This window comes from Chelmon rostratus, chromosome 4, assembly GCF_017976325.1.
Source record: "Chelmon rostratus isolate fCheRos1 chromosome 4, fCheRos1.pri, whole genome shotgun sequence".
Taxonomy (NCBI): domain Eukaryota; kingdom Metazoa; phylum Chordata; class Actinopteri; order Chaetodontiformes; family Chaetodontidae; genus Chelmon; species Chelmon rostratus.
The window spans coordinates 17,285,556-17,303,020 of NC_055661.1; the positions used below are offsets into that span (position 1 = coordinate 17,285,556).

The following is a 17,465-nucleotide window of genomic DNA, read 5'->3' on the forward strand; positions in this document are numbered from 1 at the left end:
TTTGTGCAGTAAGTTGCCAAATTGACGTCATGCCTCTCCCTCGTCTTCTTTTCCTCACATGTTGCTTTCATCTCTGAAAGGGAACAGCGTCACTAATTAGCCTCTGTGCCATAATTAACTCACCTCGTGTCCTTGTGTGTGCACACACTCCGGCAGAAGAGTTATGGCCCTCGCTCCCACGCCAGCCGACAAACACATGGCCTCTCGCACACGCAAACAAATTCACGCGTTTGGGGTTTTCTCACACACACTCCGACTCACACTGAGTGTGTGTTAAAAGCTAGATGAAGTGCGGTGGCGAGTCGGACCCCGTGACGGGGCAGCATGACCTGGTTTTTGAAACTGCGCCCCAGAGGGAAGTGGTGACGGGCTGAGAAAAAGTGTACAATGTGGTCTTGTCAGCTTTTTCTCCCGACACCTCCACTGAGGATTTATTTGCGGTCTGTATCGTCTCATTATGTGCAGAGTGTATGTTGACTGTTGGAAAGCTCTTGGAATAAATTTGAGTTATTGTTGCTGTCACATGCGCTCACTCTGTGCCAAGATCTCCCATTGGGTGAATGTAAAAGTGTGTGTTTGGGTGTGCGAGTGTTTGTGCAAATCTCTTTACAGTTGGACCTTAAATCATTTCTCAGTTGTTAGTTGGGTTTTAAACTATGTCAAGAATTTCTTTGTTCCACAAAAACAGCTCCAGTCCGTCCGTGCAATTTATGTCCAACACTTGTTCTTGTTGTATATCCGCATCAATGGGTTTTGTTGTTGTTGTTGTTGTTTTTCTTTTCTGTACTGGCCAGCGCAACAAAGAAAGCTTCCCACTATTGTCTCAGATTTACGAGAAGCCAGTGGAGGCCAGGCTTAAATAAGATGTTAGATTTGCCCTGTAATTAAAAAAACAACATAAATAAGCTCAGCTGGTGATGGATGACCTCCCTCCTCATCTGTGAAACAGTGCAGTCCAGCCTGAGCGGTGCCTGATCTCAATAAAGAAGGCATGATTGGAGAGAAGGTAAAGAAAACTAAGCAACTTTTCTGTTGGGAGAGAAAAGGCCTGTGAGAAACATCAAAATTAAAGGACTATCAAGTTCATCTCTCACCAGTACACCCTCAAGTCACACCGCTTATATTTCCTGAGCAGGAATCTCTGTTTTGCCTCCCGCTGAGTGTTTACTTGACCAACCTCTGTCCACATTTCTTACCTCCCTTTTGCAGCCGAGCACTAAGCTCTTCTCCCCCCTGAATGTCTGCTGTTCAAACCCCGATGGGAGCGCACCCCGGGGCCTGGATCCAGTTGCATCCTCTCTAGTGGTGGGAACTAAACTTACTGTAAACTCCACACCATCTTATCTGTTCATGCCAGAGGGCCTGCTATGGGATCGTTTTATCCAGCCCAGTCACCAAAATGAAATGTTAGCATAGTGCCTTTCTGCTAACCACAGATATGTTAAATGTGTACGTTTCATATGTATCATATCAATGTTTCGTTAATAGGTAAGTGACGTAGTTCAGTCTACCGGCACATATATATAAGATGAGTTTTTCATCAGGAGGAGGAAAGGGATGGTGGCGTGAAAGCTAGACGAGACAAGTGCTGAGAGACGGCAGCCAAGCAGCAGACGTCTGTTCGACCCACTTATTTTAAGCCAGACATGATCTTTAGCTAAACAACCTAACCAAGTGGTTTTTGTGCCTAAACCAAACTAGACCTTAAGCACAGCATTGTCACAATATGAAATAGACAACTGGAACAGCAAGGACTGTAATGTTTGAATATAAAGAAAAGTCAAGTTTCAACATATCCATGGTTTGCAGAAATGTACAATGCCACCATTTATTCTGGCGATTGGCTGACTTAATATAATGGACTATTGGTCTCACTACTGGTTTTAGTCCTCATACTCTGCTGTGGATCTGGGTAGCTTAGTCTCGCCTCACATACCACCAGCAGCTTTAGGCTGAGACTCAAGGAGGTGCATTCTTCTCTCCTTTAGGTAATCCTTAAATCACACAGGCTGGACTGTTTCTTTTTTTTTTTTTTTTAAAGCTTACTTTCCTGGCCATTCCTTGACCTTCTCCATTCAGTTGAAGCATGCCTGGGGAGGTTTTCTTTTTCCCGGGTTCAGGGGGTGGCGGCTTGATTGATGGGCCGATCCTGTGATGAAACCATTGGACAGGGCCGGTCTGTCATCGTTTGATTTAGCCTCCAGAAAAAAGGTGCATCTATTACCTCATGAGAGGGAGTGAGACTGGAGCACAATTGGAGTTTGACACAGGAAATACTCCTTCAGGGCACTTGAACCTCTCATACTTTAATCTGGGGGTTAAATATGTTGTTTCTGTCAGCAGCTGACTTGCTTATTATCAGTCCTGCTGATTAACATTTTTTAGTGACATGGGAAGATTCTCATGAGTACACGCTTCCATGCGAAAACAAGTTTATGTGGATTTGTATCAGATTAAAAGGACACATGCTTGATGGCTTCCAATAGTTTCCTAATTTATAACTCCCCTGTTAGAAAGTTTTACTTAGTAGTGATCTTTGCATCCATCACTGGTTCTCGGATGTATTTCAGTCTCTCAGCTGCAGTTGGCTGTTGTGGGTGTTGTGTAATGCCCTTTGTCTGCTCATTGCAACACCAGATTGATTTCAACATGAACAAATATATTGTATATTTCTCTGGGGTATGTGGAGGCCAGACAGGGTGAGAACTGAGCCACTGGATGAATGCTGGCATTGTCTGCTGGGACACACATACCCAGTGCCTCACACACACACACACACACACACACCTACACACAGTTCCACATAGTGTCCTTCCTCGTGCTTTCTGGAGGACCCTGTTGTGTTTGAACTAAACATTTGTCTGCTTTAGATTTAACACTTAAACACCACATCATGCTCACCCTTTTTTATTTTTCCAGCCCGTCTTTATAGGCACAGTGGAAAAGCTGAATGCACCCACGCTCATATGAGAAGGCGACCTTTGACCCCTGTCCCTTAGTGGCGTGCCCGTAAATGTTTCCTTCAAATGTGCTGCCCCTCGTAATGTTCCTCTCAGACGGGAAATCCCCTCATTTCTAGAGCTTTATGGGGAAACAAAGTGAAAGGTCTACAAAATTTCTGAAGTGGTTTGGTCTCACGTTACAGTATCTCCTCTGAGATAGTGGTGACTTCTGAGGCAACATGTTGAAGTTTAACATTTTGCTCGTTTGTTCTCCTGCCAGAGAGGCTGGAAAGATGCTTCTCCGGGCTGCAAATAAGCAACCATAAACGAGACTCGTTCAAACAGGTGTGAGGCCCACGTGTCCAGTGTCGGTTTCAACTTCAGCAAATCATCATGTAAAGAAAACGTAGAAGAATTCCAGCCTGAGATGAAAAGATTGTTGTCTGTGAATGTAAAGCTACAGCAGGTTAGCTTAGCTTAGCATAAAGACTCGAAGCAGCTAGCCGGAAAAAAATAAAAAATCGCCTTCCATCTCCTTTTACACTTCAGTATTGGTACGGATTCAACAAATCAGATCGCTTTAGAGGGGCTGTTCCAAGTCTTTGTGCTAAGCTAAGCTAACCCGCTGCTGGCCTTAGCTACAGTTTATTTACAGTGAGACCTAGAGCTGAAAAACATGAAACCCCTCCTGTGTGGACATGCCGTAACATAACTTATTTGCAAGAAAGCAAATCGCTCACACCATTTGCAAGAAAACAAATAAGTGTATTTCCCGAAACAACCAGCTATTCCTGTAAGCTTTCGCAACACAGTAGAGGTTGCTGAGGAAAAGCCTGACTGCTAGTATCTGTGGTGTCCCATGTGTGGGCTCTAGTTCCAGACTGTATACACCTTCGATACACACACCACATCCTCAACCAAAGGCAAAGAGACAAAACACAACTGTTAGCCATATTTCAGATTTCTGGGACCAGTCAGTGAGTTTTTCCAGTGCTGAGAAAGGCACCTTTATGTGAATGGAAACTGGTGGAGCGTGAAATCAGAGGATCGTAGCGTGAAAATAAGACGTGGGCTAACCAGGCCTGTTTTTAGAAGTACATGAGAGAAACGTGTGTGTGCGTGTGTGTGCTACTGTATTTAGGGCTGTACAGAACGTGAGAGACGTGTTGGGAAGAGGTCACGAATGCGGCAGGGGAGGAGGAAGACATTAGAGGTGATTTTCCACCCCGTCTGCACTGCTTAAAACATACGCACCTTGTGTTTTTGAGGTTTCCACACAAAGCTGGCCTTGTGTGTGCTGAAACTGCCCAGGAAGCGAGATCAGACATGGGAAAGAGTGTGATGGTTGACTAAGGATACAGTAGCTTATGTGGTGTCGGGTGGCCTCGAGATAGCTCAGAGGAAAAAAGGTTGTGTAGTCTCTCAGTGTTTGCTCCCACAAAGCTTAACTGGGCTGTCACCGGAGATGGAGAGGATAATGGAAGCAGTCATTTCCCTCTGCAGCCAAATGATGTCAGCCACAGGGCAGACGGAGCTACACATGTACAACCACCAGCTCAGTTCAAGTTGCCTGATGCAGATCAGCTCATAATGGATATGAACTGTGTTTTGATAACTGATCAAGAGCGCCTGTTTCACATTCTGGCTTCCTCATGAGGTGGTAAAGTATGTTCATTCATTTCCCCCCCTGTGCAGCTTCAGAGCTTACAGTTCTGACATGCAACACCAAGCCAAAGTCAAGGCTTCTGTGCACAGCGACATTATTATTATTCTACCACTGTTTTCTTTTGGATGTACAGTCTCTGCACTCTGCCTGCCAGGGATATTTAAGAGCATCGGACGGCTTTCTCCCGACTCGTCACGCCTCCTGTGTCTTCACGGGGTAATGAAAGAGGCTTTTAAGCAGCGACAGCGGTGAGGCTTTTTCAGGCATTCCTTTGACATGACCTTATAGGAGGAACACTCTCTGGCCCAGGGTGGGGCGAGGACAGGCAGAAAGAGGCGACTGTGCAGGGCTGTCAGCAGGGTGGACAGATGAGAGAAACAGGGGTGGTGTGATGGAGAAGCAAGCAAGAGAGGCAGGGAGGGAGGGAGGGAGTTCATCAAGGTGGACAACTTTTACCCATGACATCACTAAGAGGAAAAGCTCCTGTCACGCACACATTTCTGTCCCCCACAGCATGTGCTTAACGTGTTAGCCATGTTGCATGTAATGTTCACCTCGACCGGCTGACTGGTTTGCTGACTGGCAGGGCAGAAATACGAGCTACAGTCCAGGTCTTGTGTTAGAGTGTTATTTAATTTAGCAGCAGAGCAAAAACAAACCCTTGTCTGGTTCACTTAGCTGAGATTATCAAGCGACTAATTCACACCTTCAGCGTACAGTAAAGACATTATGGGGTCTGTGTGTGCAGTAAGCATGTGCTAAAGCAGTTTTTGGTCCATCAATTACCGAGTTAATGAAACGAAAGACTTAAAGGTGCGTGATGGAGAGGTTAATTTGTAGAGGGTGTAATGTTTTCCTGTCCAATTAGCATCACACATACATCATGAGCACCCTTTGCCTCTGTATATGTTAGTGTTGGAGCATGGGGTTGGACACGTGCACCAATGTGTGTCCAATAAAATGTCTCATCCTCATCTTGTCAAATCGTACATAAGTCTGGTTGGACGGGGGAGCTACATATGCTCTTACAGTAGTGGATCTTCCAGTGTAAACACTCAAAAACAGACATGAGCTGTTTTCCAGACTTCCAAGAATTTCTGAAGTTCCACGAATCGTCCATCAAAGTGCTCGCTGTGCGCCTTTGACGCGATCCAGAGTGGAAGGAAATGGGGCGCTCACCTCATGGGGAGGTAATCAGCCATTCGGACAAACTTTCCTATTGTGAGTTCCTCATGCCAGGCTTTGGTGCCAGCACCTTCCCTCAGGCATAGCAGCCACAGCTATAACTGGCAATAAAAAGCATGTTTGTGGGCGTATGCGTCTTTGCTCGCCAGTCATATGTGATCCCAATCCTACTCCCATTTGTTAATGATTAACAAGTATTGGGAAATAGTCTCAATCTTCTGTCCAACCAGATGCTCATATCCAATTGCCTGCCGCTTTAAGTGCCATATGTTTTCTCAAGCTTAAAACCCATTAATGAAATGGACCACAACAGTGGAAACCATAAAGACCACATTGTTTATGTAGCGAATAGAAAGACTACTGTGCATTCCATGTCCGAAGTCAAGAAGTTCTTCAGATGTGTACTTCTATTTAAAGGTACGCATGGATGTAACGTTTTGAATTGAAATGTCTAAAAACAACTCGATCTTTGTAATGTATTTTGTCGAGCTGGGAACTTACATTATCCCAAAAGAGAATTCCTTGTTTTCATTCAAGGTAACGGTGTCATATCCCATGATCCCACGCTACCTCATGGCACCTCATGAATATTAATGAAAACAGAAATGTGTGCTAATCTAATTACTTACCAATGGAAGAGGTGCAGTCTGTCTTTGGAGTGGTCTTCGATCAGCTTGCAAAACCCCTGGCAACAAGCCGAACAGTCCGTAATTTATGTCTCATCCGTTCTATGGATAATCACAAAGTTTGTCTATTAGATGCAAGAGGCGTCATGTGGGGGTTTTTTTTCGTTGGCCAACTGTTGTGTTGACTCTCAAACTGAGTATTTCTGTTTGCTTCCTGGGATCCTGAAGAGGAGTTTTTTTATAAGGTAAGAACTCATTCGTTGGTACTTGAACTGTGGGCTTTGTATTGAGCGCTGACTGCCTCCTTGGTTCAGACTTTTCGAATTCAGTATCTAGTTATCATTATGGCTTACATAAATGTGTGTTGATATTTCAGGATTAATTTACATCTTTCCTATCTCATCACGTCACACATATCCAAACGGTAATGTTAGCTATAGTTGTTAGGAACTAGTTGAATGTGAACATTAGCTGTTGTCTAATGGTAGCTAATGAGTTAAATATGTTGTTTTATTTTAAAATAAGATCGATGTCCCTCCAGATATCCACTATCCGTTAACTTTCCAGTTGCTGATCAATCCTGAAGCGGTGAAATGAAAAGGATTTGTCAGATTTTCTACCGTTGGTACCACTAAAGTGTCGAGTTTTGATACCCTGCCCTACTGATAAGCTTGCAGCCAAGCAAGAAGCAACAACCCCTTACTCAAGATATTTCCCATTGCATTGCAGCTGCACTCTTATCATAAAGTTCACCTCATGTTATGTCTAAACTGCTCAAATGTCTGGCTTTGTTATGTCTTCTTCAAGAACATCTGCACTCCTAATTTGTTGCCGAACCAAAGGCAGATCATTATGTGGTTTACTTGCTTGCTAGGGGGATAAATACCAAGTGACAAATATGCGTCAAACCCTCTACCTCATGACACAAATATTGGTTTAGTGGCAGTAAAGTTGCTACTAGTCTGGTCAGGGAAATGACTACTGTGTTTACAGAGGAGTAAATATTCTTCCCATTAAAACATTCCCTGGATGGGTACAAACAAACTCATAGCTCCTCTGACAGATGGCTATTTAAGGTCCTGCAGTGCAGTAAAGATGTCTTTCTTTGTGTTAGTTCACAGTTTCAGAAGTAGATTGGTAAGAACTCTTTGCAGTTCTGTCTGCTTTTCAATACAGATGTTTTTTTTCCCTTTCCATCCCCTCCTTCAAAAGTTTTTACAAGCTCAGATTCAACTGCAAACATTTTTTGTTTGCATTATAAGAGGCGTCGCCAGAGAGATGGCCTGAAAACCACCTTTATCATCTGGCTGTTATTCTCCGATGACAACACAGCTCCTCAACATCCCCTGCAGTAATGGATAGGTTTGCATCGGATATTGTTTGTGACAGTTCCTCCGCAGTACGTTCCTAAACAGCTTGTATCACACAGACCTTTCTGAAGCAGGCACGACTTGTCTCCTTCACCGGTATTAAAAACATTTTTGGCTGGATGAGGACGCTGTTTTCACGCCGCAGATGTTTCCAATGGAATGCGTTCAGTGCAGAGTGGGACCAGTATGAGGCCATACTGTTCCATAGGTAACCAGTCAGGATCAAGACTCAGCAGAGCAAATGGTCATTTGACTGATAGACCTCTTGATGATGATGAGGTAAACAGCAGATGTACATGTTTTTTACTACCAACAGGAATGTGAGTCTGTACATATTTGATTCGGCAGTGCATTGAATTATCACATTACTTTACATTGCCTGGCAGTAAAAGTTGATCCATGTTCAACTGTGTGTCAACACTCACACTATGTCAGTGCTGGTCTGAACTCAGCCTGCAGGCGGGGGTATGCTCAAAATCCACTAGTTCGTTACGACATGTATTCTGACCATGTAGGAAGGGAAATGTTTTAATAGCTGTTCTGCATGGCCACACTTGGAGGATAGAATGAGGAGTCAGCATCAGAGAGAATTTGGAGGTTACGGTGCACTCAGTGTTTCTTGGAAGGCATTTATAGTGTGTCATGAGCTTGAGGGACAGGTTCAAACCCTTGGTCCTCTCTCACCTCTGCTCAGCTGACCAGTAACAGCGTGAAGTAGCTTTTGTCCGACATACGCCGTGCACAAATCCAACGTCAGAGCGGGTTTTCAGATGCTGTTCAACCATGCAACCAGCATTTTGGTATGAGCGTACTGCCATCTTTAGACCCACACCAGGAGGTCTGCAGGACACTCTCTTTCAACCTCACTGCATGTGGACTTCTGCTGATCTATTGCAGTTCTTCTTTTGTCCGGTTAACTTCAACACCAACCTCTGTCTTCTCCACTGGAGTTTCCTGTCCTCTTGGGGACTGTATAAACTCTTTCAAACAGCTCGTCTCTCGAGTATTCAGGACTGCGGTTGCCAGGTTTGACCACACATTTACCACTTGCTGCCAGCTCCTCTCTCATTTTTTGGGTGGCAGCTCTGCCTCTGACAAGCCATCTGTGTAACTGTCTCCGGGCCTGTTTGAAGCACTGGGATACGTGCTTTTTGTCACAACATCATCTCTGTGTCTGTGGCGCCAGCCCAAGCCTATTTACATACCTGTGAATCCAGCAGGAGGCTCGGAGGAGAAAGGCATGCAGAAGTACATTTGGCTTGGCACTACTCGATGCCCACATCAAGAGCACTTCTCTCAGAGTGGCAGGGCGGTCCAGCAGCTCTAACACAGGTCACTCTATAGTGAGGAGGGCAAACGGAGGGCTGACACTGAGTGGTAGTTATTCACCTCTACAGGTGCTCCTTTGAAATTCATGTGAGAGGAAAAATGTACTCATGCGGTACAAGATGTACACTTCTGAATGTGTCCAAAGATCAGCTTTTAATGGCAGGGTTTTAGTGTTGCTGTGATTTTAAGTCTTGTACAGTTTAATGTCAGAATTAGCCGATAAAGTTCAGATTAAATATTTCTTGTTGTTTAGTGCTGCAGCTCATCAACATTTTTCAGGGTCTGTATTTTGAGCTCGATGTTATGTATGAAAAGTACCAGCAGGTACCGGTTAACCTGCCCTTTAAGTCCTTTAAAATCTTAGACCATTTTGGACATTGGACACATATTTGGACAAATTTCAGAAAACACCCAGTATCTCAAAGTAGATAGATTTCATCCATTGTGCCCACTCTGAGGGAGAGAGGTAGCACAAAGGTTAGCACCGGCTAAGCTCTTCACATAAAATGACTTCCTTTCTTCGTACGCGTTCTCTCCTCTATGGCAGGCACAGCAGGGACGAGTCATTTTGATTTATCCATGTGTGGCTGTTTCCAGGCTGCATTGTTTTCCATTACACTATTAAGCATAATAGCAATCTCACTTTAAACCCGTGATTGATTTCTGCTCTGTCATCCTGGGGGGGTGTTTTATCCTTTCACTCGGCTCAGTTTGATATATGAGCATGTGTTTTCATTTTCAGAATCTCCGAGCTTGGACCCCTTTGGGTTTTTGACAGTTTGACACAGTGCTCGGACTCCCAGAAATCCTCCATGCTGGATCGTCTGTGTCCATGAAGTAGTCGTGACCATCTCGTATGTGCAGCTCAGGTGCTGTTTAATATGGCTGTAAATCCATTATCACCCAAGTGTTTTCTTCTTCTTCTGACCTAAATGTTCTTTATTTTATTCTCAAATGTGCATTTAAGGTTTTGGCCAAAAGACATTTGAATATTTTTGTTCCTTTTAAATAAAGCGTTGTTCCTAAATCATTACTTTAACACCATGGCTTCACGATACTGTTAACCTTGATGGTGAAACCCCCATGATAGAAGAGAAAAATACAGTGAGCCTCCCAAGTTCAAGAAGGCTTCCCCACATTTTGGGATAGCTAGTCCCGGGACAGTAGACCTGGCAGTGGCTGACCACAGCTGTGTTTGTGCTGGGATGGTGTGCTGGAGTAATTCTACTCTTCCTCCAGCTGACCCCCTCGGCCTCAGCCAGGTCGTCCTCGAGGGGCTGAGGGTGGTCGGGGCAGAAGCCTCCGGGATCTTTACAGTATCGTCTCCATGAATCCGGACGAAGCGCCTCAACAGACAGATCAAATCCCGTAAAGCCAAACTGGTGTTTTCACGGAGGATGTTCTTCCTGAAATATCTGGGGGCGACTTTGTCAGGAATGCAGCAGCAGACGCATGATAGAACCGGGTTGTGTGCTCGAGGTTGCGCCATCAGTTAGAGGAAAAATCCGACCCCCAGATAGACTAACACTGATTTCATCAGTGTTTAATGCACTCCATGTTTCACTGTGTGCTCGTGTTGCAACTGAGTTTTTGTTGTACTCAGTCTGTTTCTACATGACTGCGATTCACATCTCCGCATTTCATAACTCTTTTGACTCGCTGCTTTTAACTAACTGCACACGTAAGTGCAGTTAGTTGTTCTGTTCAAACCCAACGATTACTGTTGGCGTAAGTGAATCTGGAGATTGATCTGCGTTTAATATCTGTTGTAGCTCGACTGGGAATAAGAAGCGAGGCGTCTCATTTTCCATGCGAATAAGAAAAATGTCACCACAAATCAGCTTGACTGATCCAGGAATGGCTGCTCCAAGTGTTTCATGTACATCAACAGGGATTTTGCCTCCGAGACACAAAACTTTTGATGCGTTATTCTCAGAAGCAATGTTTCCCTTAACATCCGCACTTGGCAAGTAAACTGCAGGTTTTTTATCTGAGCTCTGGCTTTGCTCTCTCTTCAGTTGTTACATACGGTGAACTAATATTAGGCCTGATGCGTGCTGCTCACCTACCCCAGCACTCTCTCTCTCCCTTGGTGGTTGGTCAGTCGAGCTGTGGGCGCTCCAGCCAGGTGATCCGACCAGGAATGCACTCGACGCCACCTCAGTCTTTGGCCTTTCAGGGGTAACCAAGCATGTCCAGCTGGGCTTTTCTCTCTTGCCTCCTCTGCTGCCACATGAAAGAGACCCGATTCTGTCTGACAGGGGAGTCGTTCTTCATAAAGAAGTGGGATGTTTGTGGAGAAAAAAAAGAATATCTGCTTCTTCTTTCAGAGCACTTCACTTTGTGGTTAATGATTTATTTTGCAGACTTTGTGGAAATTGTTTGCCTCCCCCATAGAAAGCACAAAGTGCTTTTGTGTCTACGTGGGTCCGTTCTACTATGCAGCATTTCCCAGATATCGGATAAATGTGGGAATTCCTGAGCTTTGTCTTGCTAATTTAACCCACGAAAACAAAACGGAAAGCACACATTCTTTTTCTTTGTAACAGATGTCTTTCCTGGCAAACATGAGCCCGTGCTGAGTGGCAAAAGCGAGGTGAGTGTGTAAAGAGTCTCTCGCAGGCAGTTGTGTTTTTGGCAGCCAGGCCAGGCTGACCTTCACCGTCAGGGGGGAAGCTGTGAAACGCGGGGATCTGCTTTACGTTCGCACCTGTTGGGAACATGAAGGATTTAAACAAATGCAGATATCCAATCCTTTGCAAGAGAGCAAGCTCTCCTCTCTAACCTCGTCTGCTCTCACCTCTCTGTATCTGTTTTTATTTTCTCAGCATGCCGTCCTCCTTCTGTTTCCGGCTTGACTCCTACTCTCTCTCCTCCCTTCTACGTAGCTGACTGACTGTCCAACACAACATGGCTCTACCTGTTTAAATTATTAATGCTTGCTGATTTTGTGTTTTGTTAGTTAGAACTGTGTGCCACACAGAATTAATGGGAAGACATGTGGCCTGACATGCAGCAAAGGTCACATGGCAGCATATACTGTTTATCTCTTAGAGGGTAAAAACCGGCTGTGTTGAGTTCACAGACCTGTGCCGTGAACCAAACTCATCCAGGGCCATTATGCAAGGTGGTTGTGTTCCTGCGGGACTCCAGATGGGAGAAAGTTAACCCGTGTCGAGTCTTGAGCATGATTAGGATCTTATCCGATAGGGACCAGACATGTTGTGATGGTTGAGTTCCTCCGTAATGCCTTTTTTTTTCCTTCTTCTTTTTACATGGGATGAAAGAGCATCTTAAAGCTACACGACTTGCACCAGACATCTGGGATCTTCTCTGAGTTGAGCTTTGTGTTTTTTTTGCCAATCCACAACAGTTGAGTAAAAGCAGAGAGTAGATGTCCTGGTCCTGTGCGGTGAGCTTTGATGTTAAAGGAAAGCATCTGAACTGATGTACTGCATAGTGTGATGTGACTTATTTGACTTCCTTCACCTGTGCTGCCTCGATGACAGAAAGAGGAAGAGCGAGGAGTGCTTTAATAAACAGGAGAGCTAGAAACCTCAGAAAGATGTTACAGTCAGAGGTGATGACCACTGGGGGGATAAATCCATTGATTGTGGTAGTTTTATTGGAATTTGAACTTGTTTTGAAAAGAATCTCGAACCTGAGAATTCATTTTTAATGCGCTGTTGACAATATAATCAATAGAGATGATTTCCTGTCTTATCAGACAGGTTCTGACAAATCCCATCTTGAGCTGAAACTAGATCAAACGAAATTAATCTGCAGCTATTTCAATAATAGATTTATCATCATTTTTCGAACATTATTCTCCAATGAGAGAATTTACAACTTGTCTCTGTTTCACATCACTGATAAGCTCCTCTGCGCTTTATGTCTGTCACTGCATACTACTCCATGCATAGCGTACATCAACTTTGCAATATGAAGCATCTTGAAACATAACAGTTTATCCGTCAACCAGCTGCCGACGCTGATATATAACAGCTGCTGTCTTTATCTTGAAGTCGCTCACACAGGACGTGAGCGACTTCACAGTATCAGCATCACTCATTAACGTGCACTTCCTTGCCAATCTGTGTTTCTCTTAGATGGCCTGCAACTATCAACACTGCCTCTTTCCTAATGTGTTTATGTTAGATACATTTCTTAAGAGGAGGATGGGATAACTGTGGTGGTTAAAGTATTTTATTGTTATGTTCCCAGCATCCATTAAGCTTGTGTGCTTTGAGTGGAGAGACCTCGTTCATCATATTAGTTGTAATAATGACAGTTCTCTCTAATGACAGGATGTGGATGGGAACAGTGCTTCCCTATCAATCTGCTCAGTTCTTCTATGCTTGGATGAACCAAATTCTTTTTGTCTGTTTGCTCTGTCTGTCTTTCTTTGTTTTTTTTTTGTGTTTTTTTTTACATGTTCGAAATAACCAAATTCATAAATATTACTTATTACTTATATAAGTGAATTTCAAATGAGTTGCCAAGAATATATTATTAGGAAAGGGTTGAATGAACTCTCGTATTTTGGCGAGTAGTCAGTTCCTCCTGCAGGAGCAGTTTCTGAAGATCGTCTGGTTTTCTTTATGCTCTGAAAGCACTTAAACTAAAAGATTCAGAGTAACTGAACTTTGTTTTTGATACTGGAGACCATCTGTTCCTGTTTTGATGCACAGGTTTCAGTTATTATGACTTTAATAACATCTCTGCTTCCTTCTCTCTTTGTGTTTCTCTGTTTAGCTGAAGCAGCCCGACAAGGCAGCGGCAGCAGCTCACACATACTTCCAGGCCAACCCAGAACATGTGGAGATGGGTCAGAACCTGGAGCAGTACAAAGACCTGGAGGGCGTTAAGGAGGACCACTTTGTGGACCGAGAAGCCCGGCCTCACCAGGTGAGCCAGGATAACTCAGTATATGAGTTTGGATGTAGAGACGGGTTAACTCTCTTCTGACTTAACTTTGTCTTGTCTCTTTCCTTTTTTATATTTCTGCCTAAGCATGTTTCAGATGATCTGTGTGACCTGTCGTCTTTCAAACATCTTTTTCAGCCGTGGCCCAAGTGTCTAGAAGCTTCTCCTACTTTGCTTCTTTCCTAAAAGGAGAGTTGAAGCTGTTGTCACTGTATGAAGAGGCCTTTGTGTTAATGGCCCTTGCAGTTTAATGACTGGAAACTAATTTAGGCCTTTTAGTGCTGGTTGCGGTAAAGCCCTGCATGCCGAACAGTTTTGGATCCTTTGTGCGCTGATTCACTTGCAGTTTTTCACCCCCCCTTGTTCTCCTCTGTGTCCTTCCATTCTCTCCTTATCTTAAGAGCTCATACAAGTTCCTGCATGACCTCCTGGGCGAAGCTGCTTACTCAAAAAATTCTAAGTACCGTATCTGTCATTCATACCAACTGTAACACTTTACTTATCATCACTTAGCCCTGCACTATTAGTGTGAAAACACATTTGAACCAATGTGTTTTTTGGCTTTTACTTCGTAAACGACTTTAATCTGTTCATCTGTGTTTTCCAGTCCAAAGCAAATTCTCAATGAGGACCTTAATTTAATGTCTTAGATGGATTCATAAAGCAGAGACAGTGGGAATCCTCTTTGGCCACTGTTCTGGCTCATCCACCCACCTCTATTGCTGTTTATCTTAAACAAATGATCATTGCTGCTGCAGGAAACTTGATGCACCAGAGGACTTGTAAAAACCTTTATGAGCTGACTACAGGTTTACTAACAGTTGTGTGTTTCTAACTATAAAAATGAATAGCAAACTTTTGCTTATATGAAAATGCCAAAAGTAATCAACGCTCATCCCGCCGTTTCTCTCTCATATGATCCTCGTTCTCTCCTCCATCGCAGCGCTCCTTCACCGCAGCCGTGAGGTTGTACGAGAAAAGCGACTACGAGGGGGCCATCGCTCATTTTGAGGAGGCTCTGGTGGAGTACTTCAAGGCGGACGTGGCGTGTCGGGCGCTGTGTCAATGGCCGCAGAGGTTTGAGGGCTACGACTACCTCCGCTACCGTTACAGCCTCCATGAAGTCATATCAGGTTAGAGCCAACATCTGGATGGATTTGCTGGGAACAGAGAAGAATTGTTGATATGAATCTATCCTGCAGTTACCCTCATGCGGCACGAAACACGTCCCTGAGATGCATATGTAATGTAAATAACTGACAGGATGTGGATTGTGGATATGATCTGCTGGTGTAATCAGTCGCACATATTCTTTACATATGGCAGAATTAGAGCAATAATTACGTTTTTATGCTGAACATCTTTAATTAGAAACAGGACTGTCTTTTCCATTGTTTACGTCCTCTTTGTGTGTGACATCCACAACATGTTGATGTTGAATAGATGCTGAAATGACAGCTGGCACTAATTTAAAACCCTGTGTGCATACAGTGACAGAGTAAGCAGGAAGATGACGTCTAACACTGGTTAAACTGGGCTTTCAAAGTGGTTTTGTATGAATTTTGCTGTAACATAACAGCATATTGATATTTGAGCGCCTGTATGAACTGATGTCTATGTGACCACCTCCTGCATGTTGAGATGCGTTGAAATCTTGCTCGGATGTTTGGGCTCTCTGCCCTCTGAGAAACCCTGGCTGTGTTTTTTGTTGACTTGTAAAATCCACTTTGATTTGTTAATTTTTGCGCACATAAACTCTAAAAGTGGTTTCATGAATCTTGAGTTGATTCTGTCAGAACTCTGTCAGTGTGTGGAGCATTTTATAAACCTGTCGTGACTCCACCGTGTCTGACTGTACTGTGCGCTACTGAGCCTCAAAAGCAAAGACTCAACAACTAAAAGGTAAAATCCTGCTTTGACTTTAATGTATGAGATATAATAATCGATGACATTTATTAGTATAACAGTCACAGGGAACATTGCTCTGCATTGAGTAGTTTCACTTTTAATACATCAAGTCCATTTTCCTGATTATCCTCTCATACTTTTACTTAAATAAAAGCAGGGCTTTTGTTCGTGGAGTATTTAATAACGTTAACCCCCCAGCTTGACTCTGGCTGCAGATTTGTTGCATGTAATTCCCTCTCGCTCTCCCTCTCTCTACTGTCCACCTTTGAAAGCAGGCCCATAACTACTTAAAAAAGAAGAAATATAGACTGCTGGTTAAAGTCAAGTTTCAAATTATTTTATCAATATTTGTTTTCATTGCTTGCCAAGCTTTCCCTGGCACGCCACGCGTTGAAATACAGAGATTTATATGTCGGTGCATTGGCTTGAATTTCTTGGAAGTAAAAAGGTGTAAATAATGTCTAGTTGTGAAGGCTTCAGAGCAGATTCATAAGTACAAATCAGAGCAGGGTGCATACAGCAAGCCCCCTACACAGATTTGGCAAGATTTTTTCCACCGAACATTCATGAGTTTTCCATTTTTGGATGGTTTACCACAGCACAGAGCTCTCAGGCCACATCATACAACCCTGATTCCCCCCAAACAGTTGGAACGCTGTGTAAAATGTAAATAAAAACAGAATGCAGTCATTTTCAAACAAACTGTGTTTCCTGACAACAGTTTCACAAAGTGTTCCTGAGCCCATGCAGTAACATCCTTTATACAATCATGTGTTCACAAAGTGTTGAACCTCGCTCCATCCTCGCTTGTGAAAGACTGAACCTTTCCAGGATGCTCCTTTCATACCCAATTATGATACTATCACCTGTTACCAATCAACCTGTTTACCTGTGGAATGATCCAAATAGGTGTTTTTGGAACATTCCACATCTTTCCCAGTTTTTTGTTGCTCCTGTCCCAACTTGTTTGAAACGTGTTGCTGCATCAAATTCAGAGTAATCATATATTTACAGAAATCATTGAATTTATTGTCTTTGTATTGTTTTCAATCGAGTGTGTTAATTAAGGGTTAGCAAGTTATCACATTGAGCCTTACTCATGTTTTACACAGGTGTCTCTGACTCTTTTGGAATCAGGGTTGTATCACATTGTGGATCCTTGGGAGTCAGTGAACCCTGCTTATGATGCCATTAAGATGTGTTAAGCCATGGTGTAGAAGACTCATGGCACATACCCGAGCCCGCTGATGTAGCTGATTTGGGGAGTATTGAGCTTGCGCTGTATGTTTTAGCAAACTCTCCACACAATATAACAAAGGAAAATCAACTATTCACTAAATCAATGCATTGAATGATTGCACACAGCCTCTTAAATACATGAAATAATGAAAAATAGCAGTAAGAAATAACCAAAAGGAAGGTCAGTCTGAGTCCTTGTTAGGGCTGATGAATTGAGTTGTGTTCTCTGCGGCTGTAAACTGAGAGCTCGGCTAGTTTCACTTCCAGTTGTAGG

The 17,465-nt window shown here is 43.6% G+C and overlaps 1 protein-coding gene across 1 annotated transcript in view; it reads left to right on the top strand.

Annotated features, from left to right (window-relative positions):
• Positions 1 to 17,465, top strand: part of p3h2 (prolyl 3-hydroxylase 2) — a 59,619-nt gene that overhangs the window by 27,171 nt on the left and 14,983 nt on the right. Inside the window, exons 2-3 of the mRNA XM_041935197.1 lie at positions 13,874 to 14,026; positions 14,988 to 15,177. Of these exons, the coding sequence (XP_041791131.1) occupies positions 13,874 to 14,026; positions 14,988 to 15,177 (343 nt within the window). The remainder of the gene's footprint in view (positions 1 to 13,873; positions 14,027 to 14,987; positions 15,178 to 17,465) is intronic.